This window comes from Amblyomma maculatum, chromosome 1 (genome assembly GCF_055883805.1).
Source record: "Amblyomma maculatum isolate TAMU_Amacu chromosome 1, ASM5588380v1, whole genome shotgun sequence".
In the NCBI taxonomy this organism is placed as follows: domain Eukaryota; kingdom Metazoa; phylum Arthropoda; class Arachnida; order Ixodida; family Ixodidae; genus Amblyomma; species Amblyomma maculatum.
Window position 1 is genome coordinate 303,785,720 of NC_139344.1, and position 27,584 is coordinate 303,813,303.

Genomic DNA, 27,584 nt, shown 5'->3' on the forward strand with positions numbered 1-27,584 from the left:
ATCAAGGCAAAATAGCGTTTCTGCAAGTCTGCTCCAGATGGTCAGCCTGTGTTGTTTTAAACATTGTTACATGTTTTGGCCATTTGTCTTGTGTGCATAGTCTGCAAAAGCACTGAATGTTGCATAAAAAGTAGGGATTTTGTATTTCAGGAATGGAAAACTGAAATTAGCATTTCACCCTGGAAACATGCTCCAAAACTCATGCATAATTGCTCCAAAGCTGCTCCAAAATGGCATTATAACTACTCCCTGAGCTGCTTCAAAATGCTCGAGCCCGCTTCCATCTCTGCCTGCCTCACTTTAGTAAACTGGTCCCTTCATGTAGTGAAATGTTGGCCTGTACGCCTTTTAACGTACCAAGCGACTCCGAGAAAACACCTACAAATTCCTTGACGAGGCTTGTCACGGAGCTGACTGCATTAAGCTCTTTCGGTTTTTGATATGGTATACATCCAGTCTCTTCCCAGCAGAGTCGGACATGGCCCTTTCGTGATAAACAGTGGCAGCGTTGCCCTGAATAACTTTTCCATTTGATGTCAGAGTACTCTTTGCTCCAGGAAACATGATGTTGAACTTATCCTCACCTATGATGGAGACCCTAGCTTTGATGTCCAATTCCATCACTATTAACGAGGACTTGCATGGGCTGATCTGGCCGCTTGTATCGTCCACATGTTGTAAGCAGCATCCGTCCGACTGTTGTGCCACTTAGCGCGGTCTCAGCTGATTTCTGTGGCCCACCTCCAGGACGCTGCAGACCTTTGCAAGGTGTCCTTGCTGCCCACACTTGAAGCAAACACTAGTACTGTGCTGGCACAGCGTCACCGAGTGTTCGCCCCCACACGCAACCCCGTTACCGAGCCCCAACTCTTCTCGGCGCTCGTTCCACGAAATTGGCTGTCCTTATCATGCTTGCCGATACTGCTTGTGTGCAAAATACGTTTGCATCTTTCCTCGCTTCTTCAATGGTAGTCACCAACTTCTTGGCGGAATGCAAGGTTAAATTTGCAGCTTCCAGGACGCATGCCTGCATTCCTGCATCATTAATACAGCAGAAAATCTGACCCCCATCATGCGATCGCGCGACGCCCATCCAAAATTGCAGTCATCCACAAGCCTGTTTAGTGCCACAATATAGTCGTTGGCAAACTCATACCCACACGAGCAAATTTAACGTCATTTGAATCGAATGACATTAGCATGTAATGCCATTATTCGCCTGTTAAACGAGAAAGTTTAATGACATGCGCCATCAAATGAGTTTTGAGAACTCATTCGCATTCGATCTCAAACCGAATGTATACTCTCGACGCCAGATACGCAGCAGAAACAAGCAGCGCGATGAAATACTCTGCGCACAGTGTAAGTTAAAAATTATATTTCTGGAGTTTTGTTTTAAAAACTGTTATATGTATAATTGACCGCACTGCAGGCTCTCGTGGAACGCCATTACTCTCGGTCGCAGCAGCGGTCCAGTCATGCCAGTGACTCACATTCATTTTGGGTTTTGTGTTCTTTGGTTGCAGCTTCTCTCTGTGCATTTATTTCTGAACTTTTTAAAGTTGTAAGTTGTAATATTTTACTGTGTGGCACCGAAAGAAACTGGATGGCATTCGATGCAATGGAATGACATTAGATTAGAATCTCATTAAATCTGCTCGTCTGACAGAGATACCACTTTCCTGCCTCCACCTTGAGAAAAATTTGAAACTTGTGATGACTTTGGACACCTTCGGCTTGAAATGGGAGCTCAAAACTGCTAAAATTGCCATGAGTATCGCATCCGCAGGCTTCATAGGCGCAAGCAAGCTTCTCAGCAGTGAATATGTTGTCGGCCCGCAGGATGTCAGGAATACCACTTTCTGCTTTTCTTCAGTGACTTTGTTGGCAGCGATGTACAGCTGAGCGCACTCCTGGTACTCCACCCACTCGGTCGTGTCCGAGTCGAGTGGTTCCAGCTTTCCGGTGGCCATCTTCACTTGTTCTTGCCGTGCCGCTCACTAAACCATTTTGCCACCGGGTCCCACCCTCATCGCCAGTTGCGACATCCAAAGGAATGACGCAACAATGCCAGTTGTTCAGTGCAGGCGCCTGACTGACTATGCTATGCCGGCCACAGCACATCTGTTAATACATGTAAAAAAAAAAAAGCGCCCCCTGCTGACAGGCTGTCATAATATAACACTAACTGCTATTAGAGGTGCATATGAAGGTAGTAACCAAAACTTGCATGGTTTGCGGCATGAGAATCATTCGCTGCCTTAGCTAACCTCACATGCCCCTGATCAATCCATCTACTTTAAGCTGATAAGGTACATTTGATGTATGGCTTGGCTAGATTTCAAGCCCAAAAATTGTGTGAATTCCTAATGGCATTCACTGTGTTATTGTTAAGTAGGCTACATTTTCAGTCTTAGTCAACATATTTAGAATCTGAAGACAGTTTTGAAAATGAGAACATGTGATTTTCTGTGGAAAATATTACAGTGAGGCTACCAACTATTGTCTTATAACATATGATATTTAGTCTTGAAATGCAGTTTTCTCAGTTTCATACTTCCTGAACCTTACGTAACTTTTTGGTGACTTGCTTATGCTTTATAAAAACATCATCTTTTTTTTTTTTTTTTTAAAGAAAACTGAGGTGTCTACTGTTCATTTTTTTGCATAACTCACAATCTGTCATTGGAAACAAAAGAAGTCTGTTTTCAGTTTGCACGGCAGTACAGCCGCAATGAGCCACTGACCTGCCAGTGGCTGGGACGAAACATTGGGTGGCCCTTTGCTGTCCCCAAGGCCATCATGGATTTGGTCCATCTGGAAGCGGTTTTTGATGTGCTGGACCTCTACCTGTGGCTAAGGTGAGAGATCTTCATTCACTTGAATCTCTTTTGCTCACCCATTGACACATCACAAAGTTTATCACGTGCACATTTTTGAATTGAAGGACGCCAAGTTGTCAGTGGTGCAACAGCTGCGATCCGACTAGCCGCAAAAGTTTGCTGTTGGTGAAAATTAAGACCTGCAGTTTCACTGGTAGAGATGCAGAAAAAGAAAACCACATGCTTGCTTGCTGGCTGAAAGACTGTCTTGGATTGTCTGCGATGCAGACAAATTTGACAGATGCTGCAAACTACATCTGCTGTTTGTAAGGCTTTAGCTGAAGCGGCACAGCAGGCGCTGCATGTTTTTAATGTGCCGTGTTTTTTATGCGTCACTTGCTGTTCTGTTGGGCCATTCATGACCGACTCCTCAGATAGTGTAGCAGGTGCATCAGTTATGCTAATGTAACGTGAAGGGGGCTCATTAAGTTTTCACCAGTGGCTCATGAGTGTTTCGGACATCGGTCGGTTGGGAAACGCACAGCAGTCTTAGATTTTGACGCAACGCATTCTAAGACTGCCCAGAATAACATTTATGACTGGTGGAACAACGAAATACTTATAAAGTTTGCTTTGTGCACAAAATATGTAATCTGATATCCCGAGTCATTGCCCACCTTCTCTTAGGCAAAATATCGGCTAACTCGAAACCACTGAGTCATCGCTTGCCCTCTAGAAAACGTAAATTATGCACACGCCAGTTTTGTTTGCTTACAACTTTCTTCCTTATCTGATTTCAGCATTTGCCTATTTTTGTACTGCATTCGCTTTTGGCTACAGGCTCGTCACAGTCACAGCTGCTTCAAATTGGTCTATTTTGCAGCAACCCTCGTACCACACAAGCTGTGAATTTCATAAAGCATTGTTTTATGATTCCTGCAAGCAATATAAGATCCCGCAATTAATGGGCGATTCTGGCAATTTTTCAATACACTTTGTATTACAAGTTCTTCTCAACATCAATATTATGTGTGCCAAATAGCGCAGTTGAGGACGCACTCACGACTCTCGCTATCAAATAAAAAAATTTTGTGACCAACACTGTCTCGATGACATCACAGTCGTGGAGCAGACGACTGTGCGAGTCTTGTTCCTAGAAATAGGTTCTTATCCTGACATGCACGAAGTGGCCGTGTCCCTCCTCGAAAACAGCCTTGCAGCAACGGGTGTTGTTGGATGCACTAATTATAGTAGAATCTCGGTGATACGAAATTCAAAGGGAGACGAAAATTTTCGTATCACCCGAAATTTCGTATCACCAAAGAGCAAAATCCGTTTTCAAGCCTTCCAACAGGTACGAAATATTTATTTTCGTTTAAAGAAATCGCGTATATTCTTCTGCACCTTCTTTTCCGCGAGATCTGATAACAGAGAGTTTTGAAAACTGAAAAATTGGGCCGCTGTCTTCTCCCGCACAGACTCGGAGGTCACGGTCACGGCGCGCCGCAGAACATCGATGGCGTGCATCGTTTCTGCTGCCGTCGGCGGTGGGTCATCAACGCTTTGGTCGTCGTCATCTTCGTCACTGCATGGAATGCCAGGCTGTGATGACGCTTCCTCCGCAATATCTTCAACCGTGCGGAGATCACAGGTGGCGAGGTCGTCGTTCGCGGTGACGAAATCGTCGACGCAACAGTCGACGTCAAGTTGATTCCAGACATCGATGGGAATCGGGTCTGGCACTTGCGAGGCAGTAGCCACAGCGGATTTGAAAACCCCACACTTCGTGAAACAATTGGCGATGGTCGTAGGAACGACGCGATCCCAGGCAATTGCAAGAAAATGCACAGCGTCGAGAAGAGTGATCTGGAGATTCGCGTCCTTCCTTTCAATCTTGGCGAGGAGGCGGCACACCAACAAAGCTTTGAAATGGTGCTTAACATTCCTTATAATCCCAGCATCCAGTGGTTGCAAATGACTTGTTGCGTTCGGGGGCAGGAACACCACCTTAACACTCTGTAGTGTCATTTGTTTTGGATGGGCGGTGCACTGGTCCAGCAGCAAAACTATTTTTCTGTTGTGGCAAGACATCTTGCGGTCGAGGTACGTGACGAATTCCATAAACAAAGAAGACGTCATCCATGCTTTTTTGTTCGCCTTGTAGACGCAGGGCAATAGACCGGCTGCCTTAAAGCATCGGGGCTTTTGATATTTGCCAATGACTGTCAGCGGCATCTTTTCCGATCCATCGGCGTTGCAACAAAACAAAACTGTGATACGTTGTTTGCTCTTTTGCCCGCCCCGGCAGGCATCGCCTTTAAAGCACAAACTTTTTTCGGGCTGGAGATTATAAAACAGCCCTGCTTCATCTACATTAAAAACATCACGTGCCTCATATCCCGCTATGTAAGACGGCAGTGTGGTTGTCATCCAGTCTTCCACGGCGGAGGCGTCGACTTTTTTTCCTTCACCACAAACGGTCTTGTAGGAAAGATTATGATGCACCTTGAACCGGTGAATCCATCCACCGGAGGCCTGAAAGTCACCAATTCCAAGTGTGAGTGCGATGTCCGCTGCCTTCTCACGAAGCACTTTTCCGTCGATGTTGACGCAGGCCGCCGTGACCTATCTGAACCACGTTAGAAGAACCTCTTCCAACTTCACATGGTGGGCAGTTTTGGCTTCTTTAGAATTCATCGCGAAGTGCTGCACATTCTGCATAATTAGGTCGCGCTGACCAACGATCGTTGACGTTGACAGCGGCAGGCCTAGCTCCTTGGCCATGTCAGTGCGCCTTTTCTTGGGCTCTTTGTCCACCTTATTTAAAATTTCCAATTTGTCTTTAAAGGTCAGCGCCTTTCTCTTCCGTGACATTGCAGTATGATGTACCTTTTCGCGTTGCCGAGATGATCACAAAACGATGCGCTATCAATGCGGTGTCAGCCTCAACAAACGAGAAAACGAAGCAACGTGTTGCCGCTGCAGCAGAGACTCCTGAAAGCGGAAGAGTGTGGCCTGCGGGGCGGCGGAGAAATGTGGAGAGGGCCGCAAGGCCGTGCGCACAACTAAAAAAAAAAAAAACAAAATGCGGGGGGGAGGGGAGAGAGCGCGGGAGGGGAGGGCAAGATATTGTTGCCTTCCCTCGCCAACTTCGCTGCTGCCGCGGGTTTCCAAGCCGGTTTTTTCCCGCTGTAATATTTTTTTTCTTCTTTCGCGCGCGTGTGCATGATCCGTGCTATCAGTGCTGCGCCGCTGCGCACGCTTTTCTCGCTGTGCGTGTGTGCGTGGGCCTCGACCGGTCGTGATACCGAAGTTCGTATCACCCGTAGCAAAAAGAAAAGTGTTCGGAACATCCGATTTTTTGCCCACTGAACGCAATGCAATTCGGCCGGGGAATTTTATGAATTCGTATCAGCCGAGTTCGTATCACCGAGATTCTACTGTATTATGCAAAAACGCAACACATGTGGTAGGTGGTTGGAATGCCTGCTAAGCCGTCAATATATGCAGCAGTGAGATGGAAACGAACATTCAATATCAAGATGGGAACATTTAGCCACTTTCAGTGTTTCACGAAATGCATCAAGTAGTTTGAGTTCATAAATGGCTTAGAAATTCTAGTGAGTACTTAGCCACATTCCAGACCACTCGCTCCTTCTGCCATGCCCATCTGTAACAGCAGAATTAAATCGTATACTGCTTCGGCAGTCCTGTGTGATGATGCTCTGTGTGCACTCAGTATCTCAATTGGGTGCTTGCCATGGTCTTCTGAGAATGGGCAGTCATTCTCATTGAAACTGAACAAGGTGCCTTGCTGTCACAGTTCAATGGCATCAGGGACATTGAGTGGTGGATTGAGAATTGTACCAGACTGCTAATTATTGCTTGTGCAGAAGTCGCCTACTGTGGTGAATAAGCCTTCAGTAATATACAGTCGAACCCGGATATATCGAATCTCGGTTATATCGAACTCGCGGAATATCCCCTTGAAAATCCCATGTAAAAGTATAGGAAAGCCGTGGCATATATCGAACTCAATTTCACCTGTCGTTCAATATATCGAACTCCGCACCGCGCAGTGGAAAGTGTGCCTTTTCCAAAGACGATCGCATCACCCTCGACCGTTTGCCGCGTGACGTTTTCAAGCCACGCGTGGAAGTAATGAGAGGGGACAGTTCGGCTAGGGCAGCGCCGCGCCCATTCCCCAAAGGCGCGCGCATCTGCAGGTATCGTTTCCTGCGCGCCAGCACGTGACGTTTGCAAGCCATGTGCGTGAATGAACCAGAGAGAACCGGTGGGAACAAGTGGGGAAAAACGCGACAGAGCAAAGCGCAAGGGTGTGCCCATTCTTTTGCCGAGCTATCTCTCTCCTTTCTCTTACCTGGCCTTCGTTCGCAGTAGCACGCGCTACGCATGCGCCAAGCCAGCTCAGCCCGTTTTCAGACAGAACGTCGGACGCTTTCCCCAGCGTGTGTTGCGAACCCTCTGCGCGCAGCGGCTGACGCGCCTGCGGAAGTTAACAAGCGGCAGATCTATCTCCCCCCCCCCCCCGCCGAGAGTCTTCTATTTTTATCGTTGTGCTGTACGCGGCGTAGCGTAAGATATGGCGTTACGAAGTGGCTTTTTTTTTTTCTTTTTTGCGGGAGTCGTTTATTCTTGCATGTATGAATTAACGAAAGCACGCGGTCAGCTGCGATCATGACACCGGTTTTAGCATTTTTCGCTTCAAACAGCATTTGCAGCTACTGTATCACGCTTTCCAATATTTGATGGCAGTGGACTACGCCCGCCCCCCAAGCGCGGCGTGATAAATCGAACCAGGCTTGTGCAATCAAGCCATCACGGGCAGTCTGCCAAGTTCGCTCCCCGCCGCCGCAGGAGCTATAAAAAGATAAACACGCCGCGACGACGTTATCGCTGCTCAGCATCTTGGCACACTGCCAAGAAATGAGCTGTGGATGAAAGGACCCAAACGGAGTGCGACATGCAAGCGAAAACGCTTGCGATTTCTGCCGCAGCGACACAGAAACCTTGTTTCGAGCTGCCGCGGTGGCTCGAACGGCAGAGAGACGCAGTTCCAACAAGTTGGAAATCTTTTGCTCTGTCGCTGCGGCTCCTCGCTGAGATCGCTTAATCGCTTGCATGTGAGCGAGCTGGCCTTAACGCTTTTTTTTTTTTTTTTTTCAAAATTCTCGAGTGCAAAAGTGAAGGGTGGGTTCATTATGCGAGTGAGTTGATTACGCGACAAATGCGGTATCGTTTTTTCGCATCGTAAGTGCTGTCCCACGCCGATTTCTGTATATCGAATTATCGATATATCGAACTATTTCGCGATCCCCTTCGAGTTCGATATATCCGGGTTCGACTGTATTTCATCCATTACCTTGGTATGGCCAGAAAATTGTCGCTGTTGCCCCTTAAGGTTGTCAAACCACACTCGACGCAAAAGAAAAAGAAAGAAAGGAAATCACATTCTCTAGCTTTTTCCAATCTATGTTTGGTCCCCGAAGTTTAAAAATTTATCTCCTTAGTTTTATGGTTTCCATTGTTTCATTTTTATTCCGATAGCATGCCTTGCAATGTAAAATACTGTAGCATCCTATCACATGCGCTGGTAGTCCGGCCAAAGACAATGACGACAAGCGTCAGCTCACGCATAGTGCGCGAGCAGACCAGATTCGGTGCTTTGCAAGATGTACATCTCGCTGCGTACATTCTTGTTTCCGCCTGAGCCTGGTAAAGCATATTTGTGGCAGTGATGTCTGGTTCTTGTATGCCACAAATTGGGCCTCAGGCGCTTTGCTGTCTTCGCCCTCTGCCCCAGATGCACCCTTCATGATGTACCTTCAAGCTTCCAAATGCTGGTCGTCAGATTTGGTTCATCAACATCAAATCACTGTTCCGTCGCCACCATGTCAGTTGGCGGTTGATTGGCCATGTCGTCCACCTACTGCTGCTGTGATTGTTCGCGACATTCTGCGATCTCCTTGCCTGACCTTATGACCACCTTAAGGCGACGCTCACCCAGCGCACCGAAACAGAATCACGTTGATTGCAGCAATTTTTTGCATCCAAGGAGATCGGTGGCCAAAAAGCTACCAACTTACTATGTGTGGCTACATGTGCTGACAGTGCACTTCTATGGTAATTTTTCCTGCAGCGTCTTCCACAGCAGGTGTGCATGACATTGACTGCTTCTTCATCTATGACCCTGGAATCTCTGGCTCAGCCAGCCAACAGGAGTTGGGCTAGTCGGTAACTGCCTACTGGAATCATTTTCTAGTAAGTAATTTTTATTTACTCTTAAAAAATGATTCCAGTAAGTAGCCAACAGGGTTATGGATCAATACAGTCGAACCCGCATAATTCGAATTTTTGGTTATATCGAATTCACGGATTATCCCCTTGAAAATCTCATGTAAAGGTATAGGAAAGCTGCGTCGTATATCGAACTCCGCACCATGCACTAGAAGATGCGCCTCTCTTTCCCTGTCTTTGTTCGCAGCAGCATGCACTACGTATGCGCCAACAAGCCAGCTCAACCCGTGGCAGCCAGAACATCGGACGCTTTCTCCAGTGTGTGTTGTGAACGCTCTGTGTGCAGCAGGTGACGTGCAATGCGTATCTTGTGTCGCCGTGCTGAACATGCGGCGTAGCGTAAGCTATGGCGGCTGTGAACATTAAGAAGCGGCAGTTGTTTTTTTTTTTTTTTTTCTTTCTTTTTTTCTTTTGCGAGAGACGTTCATCCTATCATCGTGCTGAACGTGGGACGTAGCGTAACTATGGCAGCTGCAAACATTGAGAAGTGGCAGATTTTTTTGCGAGAGTTGTCTATTCTTGTTATGCTGAACGTGCGGCGTAGCGTAAGCTATGATGGCTGCGGATGTTTGGAAACGGCTGTTTTTTTTTTTTTTTTTTTTTCCCGAGAGTCGTTTATTTTTGCATCTGTGAATCAACGAAAGCACGTGGTCAGCTGTGATCATGATACCAGCTTTTAGGACTGATCATTTCAAATGGCATTTGCAGCTATCACGCTCTTCAATGATACAATACAGTATAAAGTTGAGCTATTTGGTCAGACATGATGAAACACGCAACTGAATAGATGACAAAACATAGAAGAGGCACACAGACATACATAGACGATGACGATGCTGCACTGGCAACTAATGATTTATACCCGCACACCTTTTTACTTCTTCAATGTACACATCACTTCATCTTTCACTGTCCTCCCAGTGATATAAAAAATTCTTTCTCTTCTTCAATAAGAGAACAGAAGGCGTGCTAACACAATCCTCACCAGCCGCAGATATTGCCCAGGCTTCCCAGAATCTCTCTCTCATCAACTGATCCTTATTCTTTCTCAAAACTGCTATGTTATTAAGGTCTGCTGGGGACTTTTCTTGCTTACATACAGTGCAGTCTTTGCAGTGCAACACAAGGTTAGTTCCAGACTTGTCCAATATTTCAGAGGCTTATTCTCTTATCCTGTCATTGATGCATCTCCCAGTCTGGCTAATGTATTTCTTCCCACAGACCAGGGGAATCTGATAAACTATCCCTTGGATGCATTCAGAATATCTTGTTCGGTGCACTGTTTTACATCTTAACTCTTTCCCTACCGCGCCCATTGAACATCGTTAGCCAGCTAACGATGACTTCGTGCGCTTATTTTGAACCCTTTCGCATCGCTCACGGATACGCTATACTGTCTGGTATGTAGTCGGATAATTGAATTTTCGATTGTGATGCTGTTTACATCTTTTCCGGAAAGCAGCTATTTTCGAGCACGCTCCGAACTCACGGCAACGTCTCGGTTGCATGCGAGAATGGCGGCATCTGCGTCGACGACGCGCGCTTCGAAACGTCACAAATCTGACTACTATGCACTATCAATGATCAATGTTATTGATGACCCAAGCAGAAACGACTCTGAAGAGGCTGCCAATTATTATCAGAATTCAGTTCCTACCCCGTTGACGACGGAAACTAGCCTGGAACACCGGCGGCCGCACTCTGGCCCGCTAACAATGACTTCGCATGCAAATTTAGAACATTTCCGCGTCACTCACAGACACGCTGTGCCATCTAGCGTGTAGTTGGGTAACTGAAGCTTAGCTTTTATTGCTGTGTAATTTTTTCCTGCGAGGTGGCTATTTTTGACAGCGCTCCGAGCACGCTGCAGCGTCAGAGTCATATGCGAGAATGGCGCCATCCGCATCGACGACGCGCGTTTCGACATGTCGCAAATCTGACGATTCCGCATTGTCTACGACCAATTTTATCGGTCACCTAAGCAGCAGTGACCCTGAAGATGCTACCTTATCGTCTGAATTCAGTTCCGACCCTGATGACGATGGAAACCGGGACATCGGCGGCCACACTTTGTTGGCCTGTTTTGCATGCGTCTGGGACTGCTCTGGATGTTTTTTTGTGTTTCATATCATTCTTCTCATTCCCAGGGTGTCAACATCATTTGGGCACCATATTTTGCCTCCCACAAAACAGGGAGTGGTGTTCTGCCCAAGAAAGGAACCGGGCATCCGTTTCGGCATGGCGCTCTGCTGCAGCGCTCGTTGATTGCTCATTATGCATCAAAAACACTATTCAATAAACTTTTATTTTTTCACAGGGAGTGGCCAATATAATGCTCTACATTTTGTATATCTCGGAAAATTATTTAAATTTTTGTTGTTTCATGAAAGAGTTAATGCATCCTGACTCTCCTTGATGGTAACGCTGAATCCACCTGGCAAGTCGTGTTGCTTACAGCTGATGTTGCTGCTCTTTACACACACCGGGTGCATTCTTGGCAACATCGCCATTCCAGCCCTGGTCATGCTAGTTCTCTTTGCTGTTACCACTGTCACTGCAGCTCTGCTGCATGAAATGGTTGTGCTGAACACTGATTGCGACCGGTCTTCTTTTATCTTACCGATACTGCTGTGGCGGAAGTGCTGCTTCATCCTGCTCGAAACGGGCTGCCTCAGCCATTAATGATCAGCATCAGCTGGATTATATCTACTGCAGGGTGAAGACCTCTCATATTCCTCCAGTTAACCCGGTCCAGTGCCAGCTGCATCCTCTTGACCTCTGCGAACTTCTTATCCTCATCCGCCCACCTAACTTTCTGCCGTCCCCTGCTACACGCTCCTTCCCTTGGAATCCAATTTGTTACTCTAAGTGACCATCGGTTGTTCTCCCTTTTGCACTACATGCCCTGCCCATGCCCATTTCTTCTTGATTTCCACTGGAATGTCAGTGACAAGTTATTTCTCTAACCCACTCTGTATGCTTCCTATCTCAACGTTACACCTACTATTTTCTGTTCCATAACGCTCTGCATTGTTCTCAACTTAAGTAGAATCCTTTTCGTTAGCCTCCACATTTCAGCCCTATTGGTGAGTACAGGTAAGATGTAACTGTTATGTACTTTCCTACTGAGCGATACCGGTAAGGTGCTAGTTATTATCTGCGACTTGCCAAATCTGCTTCATCCTAATCTCATTCTCCTGGTTATTTCCCTTTCATGGTCTGGACCTGCGGTTACTACCTGTCCTAAATAGACATATTTGCCTACTACTTCTGGCATTTCACTACCTATTGTAAACTGCTGTTCCTTCCCGAGGCTGTGGAACATTATCTTAGTCTTCTGCATATTACCCGCTGTGGTGGCGCAGTGGTTGGGGTGCTCGACTTGTGTCTAAGGGATCGAATCCCTGCCACGGCAGCCGGTTTTTGATGGAGGGGAAAAGCAAGGCACTCGTGTGCTGTACGATGTCTGTGCACGTTAAAGTACCCCATGGGGTCGAAATTTTCGGAGCCCTTCAGTATGGTCTCTCTCTTAGCCTTAGTTGCTTTGGCACATTAAACCGTATAACCTAACCAAACCAAAATCTCTGCATAATAATTTTTGGGCTCACCTTTCTGTTTTTCCTATCTAGGTCAGCAGTCATTCTTTACCGTTCATCCTCTGAGTTACTTAGCAAGGCAATGTCATCAGCAATTCGCAGATTACTGAAGTATTCTCTGTCAGCCCTTATCGCTAACTGCTCCCATTCCAACTCTGAATACTTCCTTTAAGCAAACTGTAAATAGTGCTAAGGAGGTTGTATCTCCTTGTTTAACACCTTTCTTTATGGGAATTGTATTACTTTCTTAACAAACTATGGTTGCTGTGCAGCCACTATAGATGTCTTCTAGTACTTTCACATAGGGCTTATCATTTCGCAATGCCTGCACGACTACTGAGGTTTGAACTGAGTCAGATTCTTTTTTTTGTAAACAGTGAATGCTATGTATAGGGGCTTGTTATATTCCGAGCATTTTTTTATCACCTGGTTGAGAGTATGGATATGATTCTATTAGCAATCACCTTAGTAAATACCTTACATATAACAGATATTAAGCTGGTTGATCTGCAATTTTTCAAGTCCTTTGTTAGCCTTATTCCATGACTCCGGTACGGCTGATGTCACCAGTCATTGCGTATACAGCGTGACCAGTTCTTCCAGCATCATATCCTCTCTCCCCACCCCTGTCCTTCATCAAATTTGTAGTTACTTGTGCCTCCCCAGCTGCTTTCTCCCTTGTAATAGCTCCTAAAGCTTTCCTGTCCTCGTCCTTCGTTACTAGCAGAGCATCTGATTGTCTTCACTACTGCCAATCTCATTATTGTCCTGACTACTTTGGCTACTGCATAAGTCAGTATAAAACTCCTCGGCTGCTTTGACGATCGTGTCCATATTCGTGATGGCATTGCTCGCCTTGTCCTTTAGCGCATGCATCTTATTTTTGCCTATGCCCAATTTCTCTTCACCGCTTTAAGGCTGCCCCTGTTCCGTAGAGCATGCTTGATTTTCTTCAAGTTTGGACACTATGCACCTATTGATTAGATCTGATGGCTCCGCCAGTTCTGTCCTGTCTGTTGAGTTGGAGGCTTTCATGCTTTGGCGTTTCTTATATCCCTGTCACACGGCCGACTCAGAACTACCTTGAACTTCCTTGGCGTAAAGGAGCGCAAGGGAGGAGTTTCGCTGCAAAGGAGTAGTCGCCGTATCACACGGCCTGCAACGAGCTCTTCACATAAGCCTCCAGGGCACCATTTGGCACTGCTTATTTTGTACAAACACGTAGCAAAATAAAGCTTAGAACAACTGATATATTTTTACACTTATCTTTTCTTTGCGAAATGCAATTATCTAGACATATCATTGTAAAATAAAACACAGCGATTTTGTCCGCTCTGCTGGACACCATGTGCGGCGTTTGTGATTCGGTGCTCTTTTTTGTCGTTCTGTCTACAGTGATTAGCTCATTTTTTGGTGCATTTTTGTCGTTTAATGAATGATAACCATCTTGTGCTACTGTTCTGCCCGCCATCTCCACGTGCGAGCTGCTAGCAAGCAAGAGTGTGATGCAGTTGCAAGAATCAGACACAACTAACCGAGCTGACATACTGATCTTTTTTTTGCAATAATAACTAAGGTATTTAAGAGGAAAAATAAAATGACTCGGAAGTGCTGCGCATTGAAAACGAGAGCACTCCTTTCACCCTTGAAGGAAGATGACCAATCTCCTTTCATTACGAACTCCCTTAGACTTCCCTCTGACACGGCATGCATCTGCCTCGATGTAAACACGACCTTGGCGAAGGGATTTGAAAGGAGTTCAGCCGTGCCCGTGTGACAGGGGCATTAATCAAATCTTTCGTCTGCTTGGATTTGAGATATGCGTTGAAATGCAAAATGTGAATTGACAAAAACAAGATTTTACCAAAATGTTGTGAGAGTACACTTATACCCCAGTCACACGGGCAAGTTTAGTGACACTTTCACGAAGTGCACTTACATAGGAAGAGTGACACTTTCGGTGCTCACTGTCACACGGCAAAATCAAGTGTCATTTTGAAATGACGGCAGTGCCGATGCGGATGCTGCAGCCCTATGTGGAAATTAGTTTTCACAAAAATACCTTAAAATTCAATTTTATTGCAAGCACAATTACCTTAAGCTAATAGTCAGTTTATTTGTGCATTTCAGTACATGGTTTTCACAAAAAAAAAAAAAAAAAAAGTATCGCGATGTCGCACGCGCTTTTCGCTAACATGCATGGTTACTGCTGTTTACAAGCAAAACCGACCTCGTTTATTATATATAGTTGCGCTACTAACTGCGGTTCAACGTTACTGCGGTTGTCGTGAACGTAGCTTTGCGACTTTGATTTGCATCGTTAACCGGTAGCGACTATACATGGAACGGAGTCACCGGTGTTCGAGCGCGAAAAGTGCACGAGTTGTATGATTCAGAGCAGCGTGCATTTTTCACACGAAATCATCTCCGACGGCGCTTCTATGCAGCCTAAAATGTCCAGCTGCGCAGCACCCACGCACGGCAGCATCGTCTCGTCTTCACAGCGTTTGCTTGGCGTGTAGTTGTAACTCAGTGTCGAAAAATGTCCAGTTTCCGCAGCATCACGAAAGTAGGCGAGAAGTTCGCAGCGTTCACAGCACCGGATGCTACTAGCTTTCCGCTCTATGCCGCCCGTAAGCGCCCGTGAACGGCAGAGCGCGCGGGGCAGGTAGCGCTTGGCCGTGCGCTCCTCCGTGGTCGTCGCTAGGCCTATAGTTTGTTTCGCATCGAAGTATCAGCTGGGCGGCGTTTTCGTATGGCCAGCTTAATCGGATATATGGCTCACTTGTGGCACTGCCTTGAGAGAAATGAGAATAATGAGAGAAACGTGCAATTCAAATCGACGACTCCTTAGGAGCGTAGCTAGCGTATACGTGTACTACAAGGGTGAGCTGCGCCGCGCCGCCGGCGACGATGGCTCTGAAGTAGTGAGCAGAAGTTTGCTTGTATCGCAGCTATTACTCCTGCTAGCGACTCGGTACGGGTCAACGATCCCCAACAAGGATTAATTTCTGACATTCCTTTACTCCAGGGATTATTATTTACGGGAAAAACTAATGCTCGCACACTTTTCTGACGCCGGTGACAGCGGGGCCGGATGCGCCGTAAAGGTGCTAGCTTGGAGCTGGTGGCACTGGCAGCTTGCGGGAGCAAAAGCGGTGTGTCTTCGGCCGGCGCTTGAGCGAAATGCTGCCTGTTAAGTGACGACGTTCTAGAGATTGGGTTACAAATAACTCCAACTTCGTTGATGCAGCTTGAGATACCGCATACCATCGAGGTGCAGCAGCAGACGAACGCCTTCGTCTTAGCGCAAGCACTTAGAGCGAGGGTAGCTGTTCAAGTGTACGCATTGTTTTTAGTTGGTGACAGCTTAAATCCCTTGCCTATTGATAGAAACGCTCATAAAATTACGATAAATATTTCAAAACATTGTAATTCTCAAAAAATGTGTGAGTAATATGAAGTGTCCTGCTGTCGAGACTACACACTCGCCTGCCGGACAAAGTGTAGTGAGTTCCCCAAACTCACTTTGCGCTGAGTGTGTTCGGCAGCGAGTGTCATTAAAGTTCATCGTGTGACACGATGCGAATGACACTAAAGGCGAGTGCACTCGTTGAAAGTGACACTAAACTTGCTCGTCTGACCGGGGTATTATACATCAAAATAAAAAATGTACAATTTCTCTGGAAGATGCGAAATGTTTGGCCTTTTGTTGGCCACCTTCTGTGAAAGAACAAAAGTTCTCAGTTGAATAGTATTCTTAGTACAAAGCGATAACTGGAAATGGAAAATGAGGCGAATGGTGGTCACAGCACGAAGGAGAATTTGAGTGTTGTCTCGTGGATTATTGCCACTTTTTTTAAAGCTGAACTGTGTTGTTTGTTACTTAAACGGTACTGCCGGCATAATTTGCACTTATGTATACTGCTTACTTTCATCAAATTAAGCAGTGCAAAGATGTACGAAGTTGGTGCTGTGTATGCAACATTTTCGATGATTCGTAATATTTTTTTCTTAAGTCTTTAGAGCCTCAGTAGATTTGTTTTTGTATTCGTTCCCCAGACTAAATGAGAGATCATTATAGATAATTAGTTTAGCTCTCTACTGAGGAGCATAGCGATTGTGATTTAATATTCCGGTTATGCATCCTAATTTATTTATTTAAGAAATACTGCAGGCATATTAAATGCCCAAGCAGGAGAGGTCGTTTGCATCAGATGTCGAGTAGTTTGAAAACAATAAAACAAAAATTTTACACAGCGATGAACTGATAACACAAAGAATACAATGCAAGAACATATGACACTTTAATTGGGAGGCGAAAAAAACGGCAAGTCAATCGGTAGGGCGTTCCAGTCTGCAATTGTTCGTGGAAAAAAACGAGAATTTGTACATATTAGTTCAGGCAAATATAGGTGACAAGGCAAGACAGTGCTTATGGCGAGAGGGTCTGGAGGAATCTTTTTTCAGGTAGGTGTCAGGTTTAATGCCAAGTGTGGAAAAGATTCAAGGAAGGGCTTTCTTTCTCCTTTCATTAAGCGGCCGGCAAGAAGAATCATAGATGAAGGTGAGTCACGGCGTATGTATTGATTAAAAATAAAACGGGCTGCTGAGTGTTGAGTATTCTCAAGTTATTGGGTGTCATTCGATGTATAAGGGTCCCATGCCACACAGGCATATTCAAGTGTGGGTCTGATATATGCTTTGTATGCCTTAAGTTTTAATGGGCTTGGACACTCACCCATGCGATGTTTTAAAAAACCGAGCCTTTTACGTGCTGTAGAGCATATACTCTCAATGTGCCTTCTCCATTTTAGTCTGGAAGTAATCGTTATGCCTAAGTATTTATATTCATTTACCTGCCTGACTAGGTTTCTGTTTATGTTATACTGAAATGCAAGTTTATTAATTTTATTTGTGATGCTAAGTACAACAGTTTTCTCAAAGTTAATGGCCATCGCCCATTCATTGCACTATCGTTCCAAAAATCGCAAATTTTTGTTTAGAGTTATTTGATCATGAAGGGATTTAATATCTTTAAAATTTTACAGTCATCGACAAATAATTTAATTGAAACTGTTGGTCCCAGTGCTTCGACCAGATCATTTATATAAAGGTTTAAACAGTGTAGGCCCTAAAACCGAACCCCGGGGAATGCCAGAAAGGGCATCTAGTAAACAAGAATTGACACCAACAGTAACAAAATGTTTGCGCTTTGTGAGATAAGAGGATATCCATGTACAATTTCACTAGGCACACCAATCATTTGCATTTTAGTGATCAGCTTATGAGGCACTCTATCGAAGGCTTTTGAGTAATCTAGGAAAACAATGTCAACTTGTCCTCCAATATCTATGATTTTAGAAATTTCATCAACTGTTGTAACTAACTCTGTAGCTGTGGAAAAGCCTCGTCGGAAGCCGTGTTGTGCATTGGTTAATATTTCATACCGTTCCAGAAATTTATTTAGTTGAGTAACCAGTATGTGTTGTAAGAGTTTGCAAACAGTAGATGTTAATGAGATAGGACGGTAATTATTGATGTCTAATCTACAACTCTTCTTAAATACAGGAACGACTCTTGAAACTTTCCAGTCATCTGGTACGGTGGCAGTCTCTATGGATTGTTCATATAGTATTACTAAATATGGTGCTAAAAATTCAGCGTACGTCTTGAGAAATGAATTTGAAATGTCATCCGGTCCTGATGCTTTCTTAGGGTTAAGACGCATAAGTAAGTTTAACTCTTTCGGGACCGCCCGAAAAGAAGGCAATTGTGATACAACTTGGAAAATATTTTTTTATTCAATGACATTTTCTGCTAGCTTGTTGTAACATATATTGTTATGCAGCTAAATGAACGCACTTTCACGAGAAAAAAATTGAGATGCCTTAAAAATATACATGATATCACAAAAAAATCTCAAAATATAACTTTTCTTTTTAAAAAAACAAAAAAGAAGGAAATTCTTGAATACGGAAATAAAAAAGAGTAATAAAAATATTTCAGAATATACAAAATGTGATACAATGCCTCTTTTCTAACTTCAAGACAAAAAAAAGTGGGAGGCTTATGTACAACATTTTTTTTGTGTGTGCTTTCTTGCGGCCTGACGCGAGGTTGACGCCATGGTTCTCAATCTGCGCCGCCGCCGCGCCAAAGATTAAAATCTCCCGCGTCGCCGCCTGCCGTGAAAAAGGCAAACTACACCAAAACCGAAAGTTTAGATACTAGACTACGCACTAGATGGCGACACGTGTTCCAATGAGCGGATATTTGAGCTTGAGAGCGCGCGCGATTTGATCGTGCATTTTTACACGATGGCCTATGGCGCGGTCCCGAAAGAGTTAAAACACCTCTGGTTACATTGAAATTAACTTGGACTATCTTGACTGGCATTGCTTATCTCATCGTTTTTGAAAAATACACTTTGAAAATAGCGATTGAAAGCATTTGCTATCTCATTTTTATCTGTGACAGTGCGGTTATCCAGAACTAGTTTGTCGAGCTTTGAATTATCTTTACGGGAAAGAAACTGCCAGAACTTCGCAGGATTTTCTGTTACGAAACGTCCAAGTGTTTCCGTAAAGTAACGGTTCCTACTTTCGCGCAATTTAGTGGCTAGGGTTGATTTAAGGTGCACAATAAATGTGGAGCTGGCAGATTTATTCCTACGACACCGTCTAAGTTTACATTTTAAATGGATAATTTCTCTGGAAATCCAAGGATTAGTCCTGGCAACCCTCTTCCTCTTGTTGGGGATAAAGTTTCGCATACAGTAATGGCAAATGGACCAGAAATTTCTCCAGAGTGTGTTAATGTCAGTGGAGTGAAATGTGTACAAGGAATCTTCTAAGTAATGGACAATGCTAACATGGTCAGCCAAAGCGTAGTTTTTTACAGTGACATATTTTTCTGTGGTGGGTTTTGAAAATCTTGGAAGAAGGCAACTGAAAGATACCAGCTTATGGTCCAATATTCCCTCATGTATATCTGTATTATAGTTATGTATGCTATTGGAACAAAAAACTAAATCCAGAATAGACTCCCCAGTTGGAGTTACACGTGTGGGTGAATGGACTGTCTGGGTTAGATCAAACGCAAGGAGCATGTCAAACAGAGCCTCGGTGCTTTTAACATCACTGCTTCCTGTAGCCATTGTATCCCAGTTAACGTGCGGAAGATTGAAATCTCCGGCGATTACAAAACTACGCTTTTTGAAAGTACTCAGGTGATCATGCATACAGTGCACAAAATCAGGGTGTGCACCAGGTTTTCTATATACAGCAATAACAATGACAGGGTTTCCAAAGAAATCGACCTCACAAATGATACTTTCGTGATCATCACCAATATCAGGCATCACGCGTGAAGAAATGCTACTCTATCACCAGTTTATCGTGAACTAACTTCGGTTTCGTTCCAGGCTGTTCATCTGCTTTTGTGGACTGCCATAACTTTTTCCTTCTTTGCTGCGTGGCATATGGATAATCATGTGAAATCTATATGTCGGTATCTTTCAGCTTATGGCAGTTCTTAAAGATGGCCAGTTTTTCGTTGTAATTGTACACTCGGGAAATTATTGGCCGGTGTCTGTTATGTGCCCTGCCAATCCGATGAATGCGTTCGACTGTAGTAATCGTTACTCCAAGTTTCTCATAACATATTTCTTTAAATACTTTTTCTTCTAAATCTGACCGAGTTTCATTAGGCAATTCCCGGATCCCGAACACCACAACGTTGTTCCTTCGAGCACGGTCCTCATAATCAGCTTTTTTTTCCTGTTCCGCTACAGTTTTTTCCAGGCGAAGCACAGTACCTTCAAGCTTTTTAATATTTTCCTCGTTCGCTTTTGATAGGTTCAGAACTTCATCTAGTTTAGACAGTTTTTGGTTTATCTGACTAAGAGTCTCATCCCGAGCACTATTAGAAGCTTTTAATTCTTTCAATTCTGCCAAGATATTCTTTAGTGTTTCGTCTTGGTTAGGGCCTGGATTGGTTTCTACGTCCCCACATAACAGTAAAAGAAGAGTAGACCAGCAACCAGCAATAAAACCAAACCACTTTTGAGGGCACGGCATATCACAATCCCATAGCAGCTCATCTTAATAGAAGCATAGGAAGTGTAATAACCAACCTGCACAGCCAGCCAAGCGTGGTTAGACATGATATCCCGCCGGACGCTGCCATGCCCTCTGAGGTTGAAGGGGGAAGTAGGCGCCTTTATAGCGCTGTCCGATGATGTCACCGCAGTAGAAAGCCAGAGATGGCATTCATGGTGACCCCTGCAGTCTGTTGCCTTGCTGACGTTGACGGAATGATAGTGATAAGATGAACTGTTCCACTGGCTTGAAGGTTCGCAGATCCACGGCGCATATCCGGTTAGTCCAATGCAGTAAGGACTTTGCAAATGCGTCAGAAACAGCACCTGCACAGCCAGCCAAGCGTGGTTAGGCCTGATATTCCACCGGACGTTGCCGTGCCCTCTCAATTTACTAATTGACTGTTGACGTGATCATCCCATTGTAAAGTTGAACTAAAATATTGTGATGCCCAGATGAGACCACAACGAGAAAGGGACGATCATGATAAAGGGAAGCGGACGAACAGTCGGCTCGTGCTGGGGGCCCTGGCAAGTGGACTCAAGCCTCCGATGCTTCTCATACGAGCAATAAAACCTCGTTCGTAACAATATACCCATAGTATCTTATCACGTACACAATTCAGAATAGTTCATACTACTAGGCAAAAGTTTATTCCGCTTGCTCGATATGGGAAGAGAAAAAAAAAATACAGGAGTGGTGAATGCATTAACATTACGGTCTTCTATTCATATTTTCTTGTAGGCTTTCATGAATTTCATTTCTCATTAATGTTTCTTCACTTAAATTTGCTGAAAAGCCGCTCAGGAACATTGACTTGCTTTTCGCTGAGTCATTGTTTTTGTTTTGTTTTTTTTTTTTTTTCATTTTTTGTGTTCTTTCCGTGACCGCCACTGTATGGCCTGCCCCTCCTCTCCACTACCTGGGCCTGGGCCCAGGCTTTTCACAATAATATGCGGAATGAAACGTGAACAAATATTTTATCATCTAAATCATTTTTCACTGGTCCACTTTGAATTCTATTGGAGTCCACTGAAATATGCTTTAAAAGAGCCCTGAACAGACTGTTCTGAAGTGAGCAGGTGTGTCATTCTTTCCACAAGCTGCTAGCGAGGCGAACCGAGCAGCACCGTTGAGGAGAATCACGGAACAAGTTCACTGACAAAAACTACTTGGCTTGACAGCAGTCTCAATTGGTCTTGGTCTAATTACAGTTTTTTTGTTCCACTCACTAGAATTCCTCATGGCATATGCAATGCCCAAAGTAGAGAATAAAACGAAACGTCTTTCTGCGCAAACTGATCGTTCCCTTTCATATTGAGCGGCCATGTACAAAGTACTGCGCACGGAGAGCAGTGGTAGAAATCAAGCAGCGAGCGCAGCTTGAGGAGGGGCTATGCCTATGTGCGTATTAAATTACATTTTGCAAGATTTTCCGCTTTTCATTTACAATGCCTGGTCGTCACGCCGGTTTCTGAAACGAAGCGTTGCCCATATGTTTAGGGGAAGGAGGCGGAGCGATACCCCCGTGTCATCGGGCGCCTAAATTCACCACCTCTTAAGGCTGCCCATACGCTCCATCTGCGGCAGCTAGGAAAGGAGAAGAAGTAAAGGAAATTCGAAAGCACGTGCAGAAGAACCACAGCGTCGGAGCAGCCGTTGCCAAAGATGAAAAAAAAAAATGCAAAATATAACATGCAGAGTGCAAAGATGTGGCCACTACTCCATTCACCCCACATTAGAGAGACGAGGAAAAAAGTTCAAAATGAAAACGTGCTGTGAGAGGGCAAGAAAGACCAGGATGGCAATATGTAGCCGTGACGTAGGTTCTACGTTGCCCTTGTTGTCACGTGATCCTCCTCATCTGGCATGCGAAAATTGAGTCCCTTCTGAGGCGGGCATCAGTGCGCTTTTAATTTTCAGTAGGCTTTTGACGTTCTTAACGGCCATTAACACTAATGACAGCCTTTCTCACTATAGTAAATTACAGAATATTGTTACGGGGAAGTACTTGTTGGGACTCTCTGCAATGGGTGGAATTCGACGCATGGACTTCAAGGGCCGTCCAGCATCCACCCTGTCTGCATTGTCATCTTCTAGAACAACGATCCATCATTCACGTCGTCATCGTCTGCAAGAACACCACTTCGTCGGTCACGCATCCCCCGGTAACACTATCCCTCTCGGCAAAAGGCAACGTCCCGGTGCGGGTTCGGCATGCGGTGTGGAGTGGGAATAATATGGCTTGAGGCACATGCATTATTTCGGAAGTGGGTGTAGCGGACGGTGACTTTGGGCGGAGCGGTGCAATCTCATAGATTACGTCAGTCACTCGGCATAATAATAAAATTAATAAATAGCTTTTTGTTGTGAATTATTAATCTATTCTCATGATCATCAGCCGCTACATTTTTGAGCCTCTTCACTCATCAGGGAATTTGAACTGAAATAATCTGGGGAAACCTGGAAAAGTTGGAGATTTTAAAAATAGTGGTTTGCTAGACACCCTGTAATTATGGGTGTGCGAATATTTCAAACCAAGAATATGAATCATTATTTGATTTGTATTTTAAGAACTGATATTCAGAATTTTCCAAATATTCGAAAATTACTGGAAAATTTCCAAATTCACTACATTTTCACTGCAATGCTTCACGGTGTGGACTGTGCATGCAGTGAAGTATCTTCAAAATGAGGCCTTCCCTTTTGTTTAAGGTGCACAAAGCACCTGACGATACATCGTTTCATCTCAGATGCAGATTAAATTTACTGTGATGCAAATGGTTTTCTCAGGCCCATTTGATAATTTGAGCTTCGGTTAATTAAGACATTTATTCTGGTCCCTTGAACGCCAAATTAGCCAGAGTTTACTTTATTCATCAATGACACCTTGACCTGGTTTTATGCAGGTCCTTCCTGCACGAGAAAACTGTTTTTTTATAAAATCCTGTATAAATTTATACTGGATTTTTCAGTAGGGTTCTGTGCAATTCTAGTTTAATTTTATTTCTAATGCCTTGTGAATTGCAAAATGGACAAGGTGAGCCCTGCTGACATCATTTGAAATGGGAATGTCTGTTTTGCTGGCAGCTACCGCTTTCCCGACCTGTTTCCGGATGCTGAGGCTGTGCGTGCTATGCAGCAGGAGCTGGACCTGATCATCCAGAAGGGAGTGCTCAACATCACACAGCTTTTGCATGCCAGCATGGACGGTGCTGCCGAGGAAGCAGGTGGGACACTGTTCACACTGAATTTTGTGTTCATGGTTGTGCTTGCATACCCCGTTCATCTGCACGTAACCAGACATCATCTAGCCAGGGGTTAGCTGTTTTATTGGGTGGTGACTACAGTGATACGAATTCCAAAAGAGCATGCAAAATATTTGTATCATCCCGAATTCGTATGATTCAAAACAAGCCAGCTTCAACATGAGAATGAACACAAAAATGAACCAAACTTTATTATGGCGAACTATTTCCGGCCGAAAAAGTCCATAATGCTTGTCTGCACTTTTTTGCCATTGATGTCGCAGACTAGCCCTGCCTGAAATGCATAAAAACATGCAGCGGTTTCGTAGCTCACGCTGCTGGTATAACTTAGGTCGCGGCCCAGAACATCCAGAGCGTGAAGAGTATCTGCCGTTGACTGTGGTTGATCACACTCGTCGGCGTCTTCACCATCACTGTCAGGCACATGTTCGCCATCATCGGCTTCGCTGACCAAGTCTTCAATAGCCCTTAGCCCACAGGTCGCGACGTCGTCTGTGGTAACGAAGTCTCGAACCGAAGCTTAAGTTTCCAGGCTGTCCCAGCCATCATCGTGAAGTCATCTGGCTCTTGATAATCTCCCGCCGAAGCCGCATCAAGTCCGATGGCAAATCCGCACTTTCTAGAACAGTTCTAGATTGCCTCTGCAGTTACATTGTCCCACGACATGCCTAGAAAGTGCAAAGCATCCAAGAGATTGATCCACAAATTGGCTTCTTTACGGTAAATTTGGCTACCTAGCCATGCCTTAATTCTAAGTTTTTAACTACCCATTATTTCAGAATATAGGCCTTGAACAATGGAAGTTAATTAGTAATTATCTTGCAAACTATTGGGCTATAGGAAAAAAGACTGCATATTTGAAATCAGCATGAAGAATTCAGTAAGGCTGTGAATGTTTATTACAATTTGCCAAAAAATAACAGAAATAGCTCTAGGACCCCCCCCCCCCCCCCCCCATGTCCCCCCTTAAGCAACTAGAACGCATCATCCGCAGCAGGGGTGGAGAGAAGTCAGCGGCGACGGCATGTTCCCTTCTTGAGACCAGCCGCGCCGGCCCGCTCGCATGCGCTGCTGGTTTGCGCATTCGTATCATTCGCAGTAGGTTCAGAAACTGTTTGTATCACCCCAAATCTTAACATATTCTGTACAATGTAGTCCGTTCAAAGCATTCTTAAAATTCGTATCATCCCGAAATTCATATCAGCTGTAATTGTATCATCGAGATTCGAGATTCTACTGTAGATGCAATGACCATATTTACTGTATTTACTTGCTTAATGAATTCCCCCCCCCCCCCCCCCCCTTTTTTTTTTCTAGAAAAGTTGACATTAGTTTAGGGGGAGGGTTTATTACGCAAGGAAAAGGTTCTTTTTTTTGTGTGTGTGTGTGTGTGTGAATTCAAGTTTCGTGTCATCCGTCTGCTCATCATCATCTAAAAGTGCGTGGTCTGCTTGTAAATGTATCGCAATTTTTATTTTGTCATTTTTCGCTTCAAAAGTTGTTTGCTGTTATCACGCAATGATCTGATGATGTTTTGAAAGTCAACAGTGGTGGCCAATCGCTGCAAAATAAAGTGAACATTGGCGCTGCTGATCAGGCATGAGGCTTATAAAACTCATAGGAAGGTCACAGGTGTAACACTAAAGTTCTACTTGTGATCTCAAAAATATCTTGGTTCTGAAGGTGACAATGGCATTTCAGTGTGAAGGATGTTTAACATTAGTAGTAAAGGAATATTTTTAGTATGCACAGTATACAGGCGAAAAGCAGCCGAGTCCTTTGTAGTATTCCTTCTTGCCAGCTTTGCGAAGAGGTTAAATCTATCGCATTAAAAAGACGGCTGCTCGCGTGATTCCAGCACGGGGCCCGCTTCCTGGGTGTGGTATTTACGACTTAAAGTAATGACCTACACTTAATTTTTATCTTGGTTTTCAGTTTGCATATCTTATGTTTTTCAGTTTCGTTATGTCCAGGATTTAATGTATTCATAAACTTAAGGACCATTGGCAGTTTTCTCACATTTTTACTGGTGGCATTCTGTATTTGTGGATGGGCTGTGCAACGCTTTAATGTGCACAGAACACCTCTATTGAATTGGTCATTTTGGTGCATTAGCTCCAAAGCAAAGGTTCATTGTAAGTGCTTCATTTCATCTTTCTCATCTCTTATCACGTGCGGCAGAGACAACACTGCCCCTGACGAAGAGTGTCAGTTGGCCAGTACTGAGATGAAATAAATATTTTAAATCCAGGTGCACTGTGGTCTTTTTTTTTTTCTGGCATGAAAACTTTGTCCTAATCATTTTGAATCGCCGTTTTCACAAGGTCGTTCTGTGCATGCGCACCCTCCCTGGTTGAAAACAAACCACCAGCCCCAGCTGCGCATGCACTATTCATGGCCTTCGTGATGATCTCGGGGGCCATGTGCAGTTCGTATTGGTGTGAGATATATGCGACAGATGGCGGTACCTGTGAAGTACAGACATCGCCATTTCGCAAGCGGCTGCATCACCCAACAACGTTTTCAACCAGTAGCAGACAAATTTTTAACCACTCCCAGGGGGCGCCACATCTTGTGAAAAAGGCAGATTCTGGTACCGTTCTGGATATTTCAGATCTGTGTGAGGGGTGTGGGAATTTTATCGCAGGGGAACCTGAGTCCCCAGCTCAGCTACCGTGGTTTGTTACCTTGAGCTGCGCCATCCTATGGGAAACGTGGACATGCATCTTCCAACTTGGGCTACCCTACTTGTGTTTGGTTACTTTATTTTTTGGTCAGCGAGGAATGTGAGTTAGGGAAGCCTTTATGCAAAAACTAATGAGCCTCCCTTTGATCCTGTTTGCTGCTGTCCCCTCTGTTCTGCCACTTTCAGCGCCAAACGAGAGAGCACCCCAGTTTCAGGGCAAGCTGGCAGACCGGCTACTTGCTCAAGGCCTGCTCACCAAGGAGCAGCTCCTGGAGCTCCAGCGGGAATGGCAGCGTGCTAGCCCTAAAGATCGCCGCACTAGGAAGCCCAAATAATACCATGACTGTCATAGGAAGATATCTGTATTTTCCAGCAGCTCTTTTCAAATAAATTTTGTAACAAGCCTTTTGTGTTTTATATACATGTTTGGATAAGGACAACCATTTCTTGCTTTCACTGAAACTTGATGGGGAGATGTGCCTATGCAAAGGGATAAACAAATTGTATATCACAAGTGGTGGAAATTTGTCAGTTGTGCCATTTCATAAAGTTGCTAGTGTGCATGCAGACTTAATTTTCGCTGCACATTACTGTTTACTTATTGAATGTATGCAACTTGTACTCTTAGAAGAAATGCTATAAAATATTTTTTTCAGTCAACTTTCAGCCCTACATTATGGCATAGTCCATTGAGGGTATTTGGCAGGTTCTTTATTTTAGACAGATTTATGGCTCGATACCAGTAGGTTTTTTCTTTACATCACATTAAAAGCTGGCAAAATTCAAAAACA

General features: G+C 44.5%; 1 protein-coding gene across 4 annotated transcripts in view; it reads left to right on the forward strand.

Moving 5' to 3' along the window:
• Suv3 (Suv3 RNA helicase) overlaps positions 1-27,217 on the forward strand; it is a 75,252-nt gene extending 48,035 nt beyond the window's left edge. For 2 of the 4 annotated variants that reach the window (XM_084587288.1, XM_084587339.1), the window contains exons 12-14: positions 2,713-2,861; positions 23,929-24,068; positions 26,980-27,217. In XM_084587288.1, the coding sequence (XP_084443414.1) occupies positions 2,713-2,861; positions 23,929-24,068; positions 26,980-27,128 (438 nt within the window). In that variant the 3' untranslated portion in view covers positions 27,129-27,217. Of the gene's footprint in view, positions 1-2,712; positions 2,862-3,622; positions 3,928-11,287; positions 11,439-23,928; positions 24,069-26,979 lie in introns of those variants that run through there. The other 2 variants (XM_084587390.1, XM_084587427.1) reach the window with 2 other exon arrangements.
• The last annotated feature ends 367 nt before the right edge of the window (positions 27,218-27,584 follow it).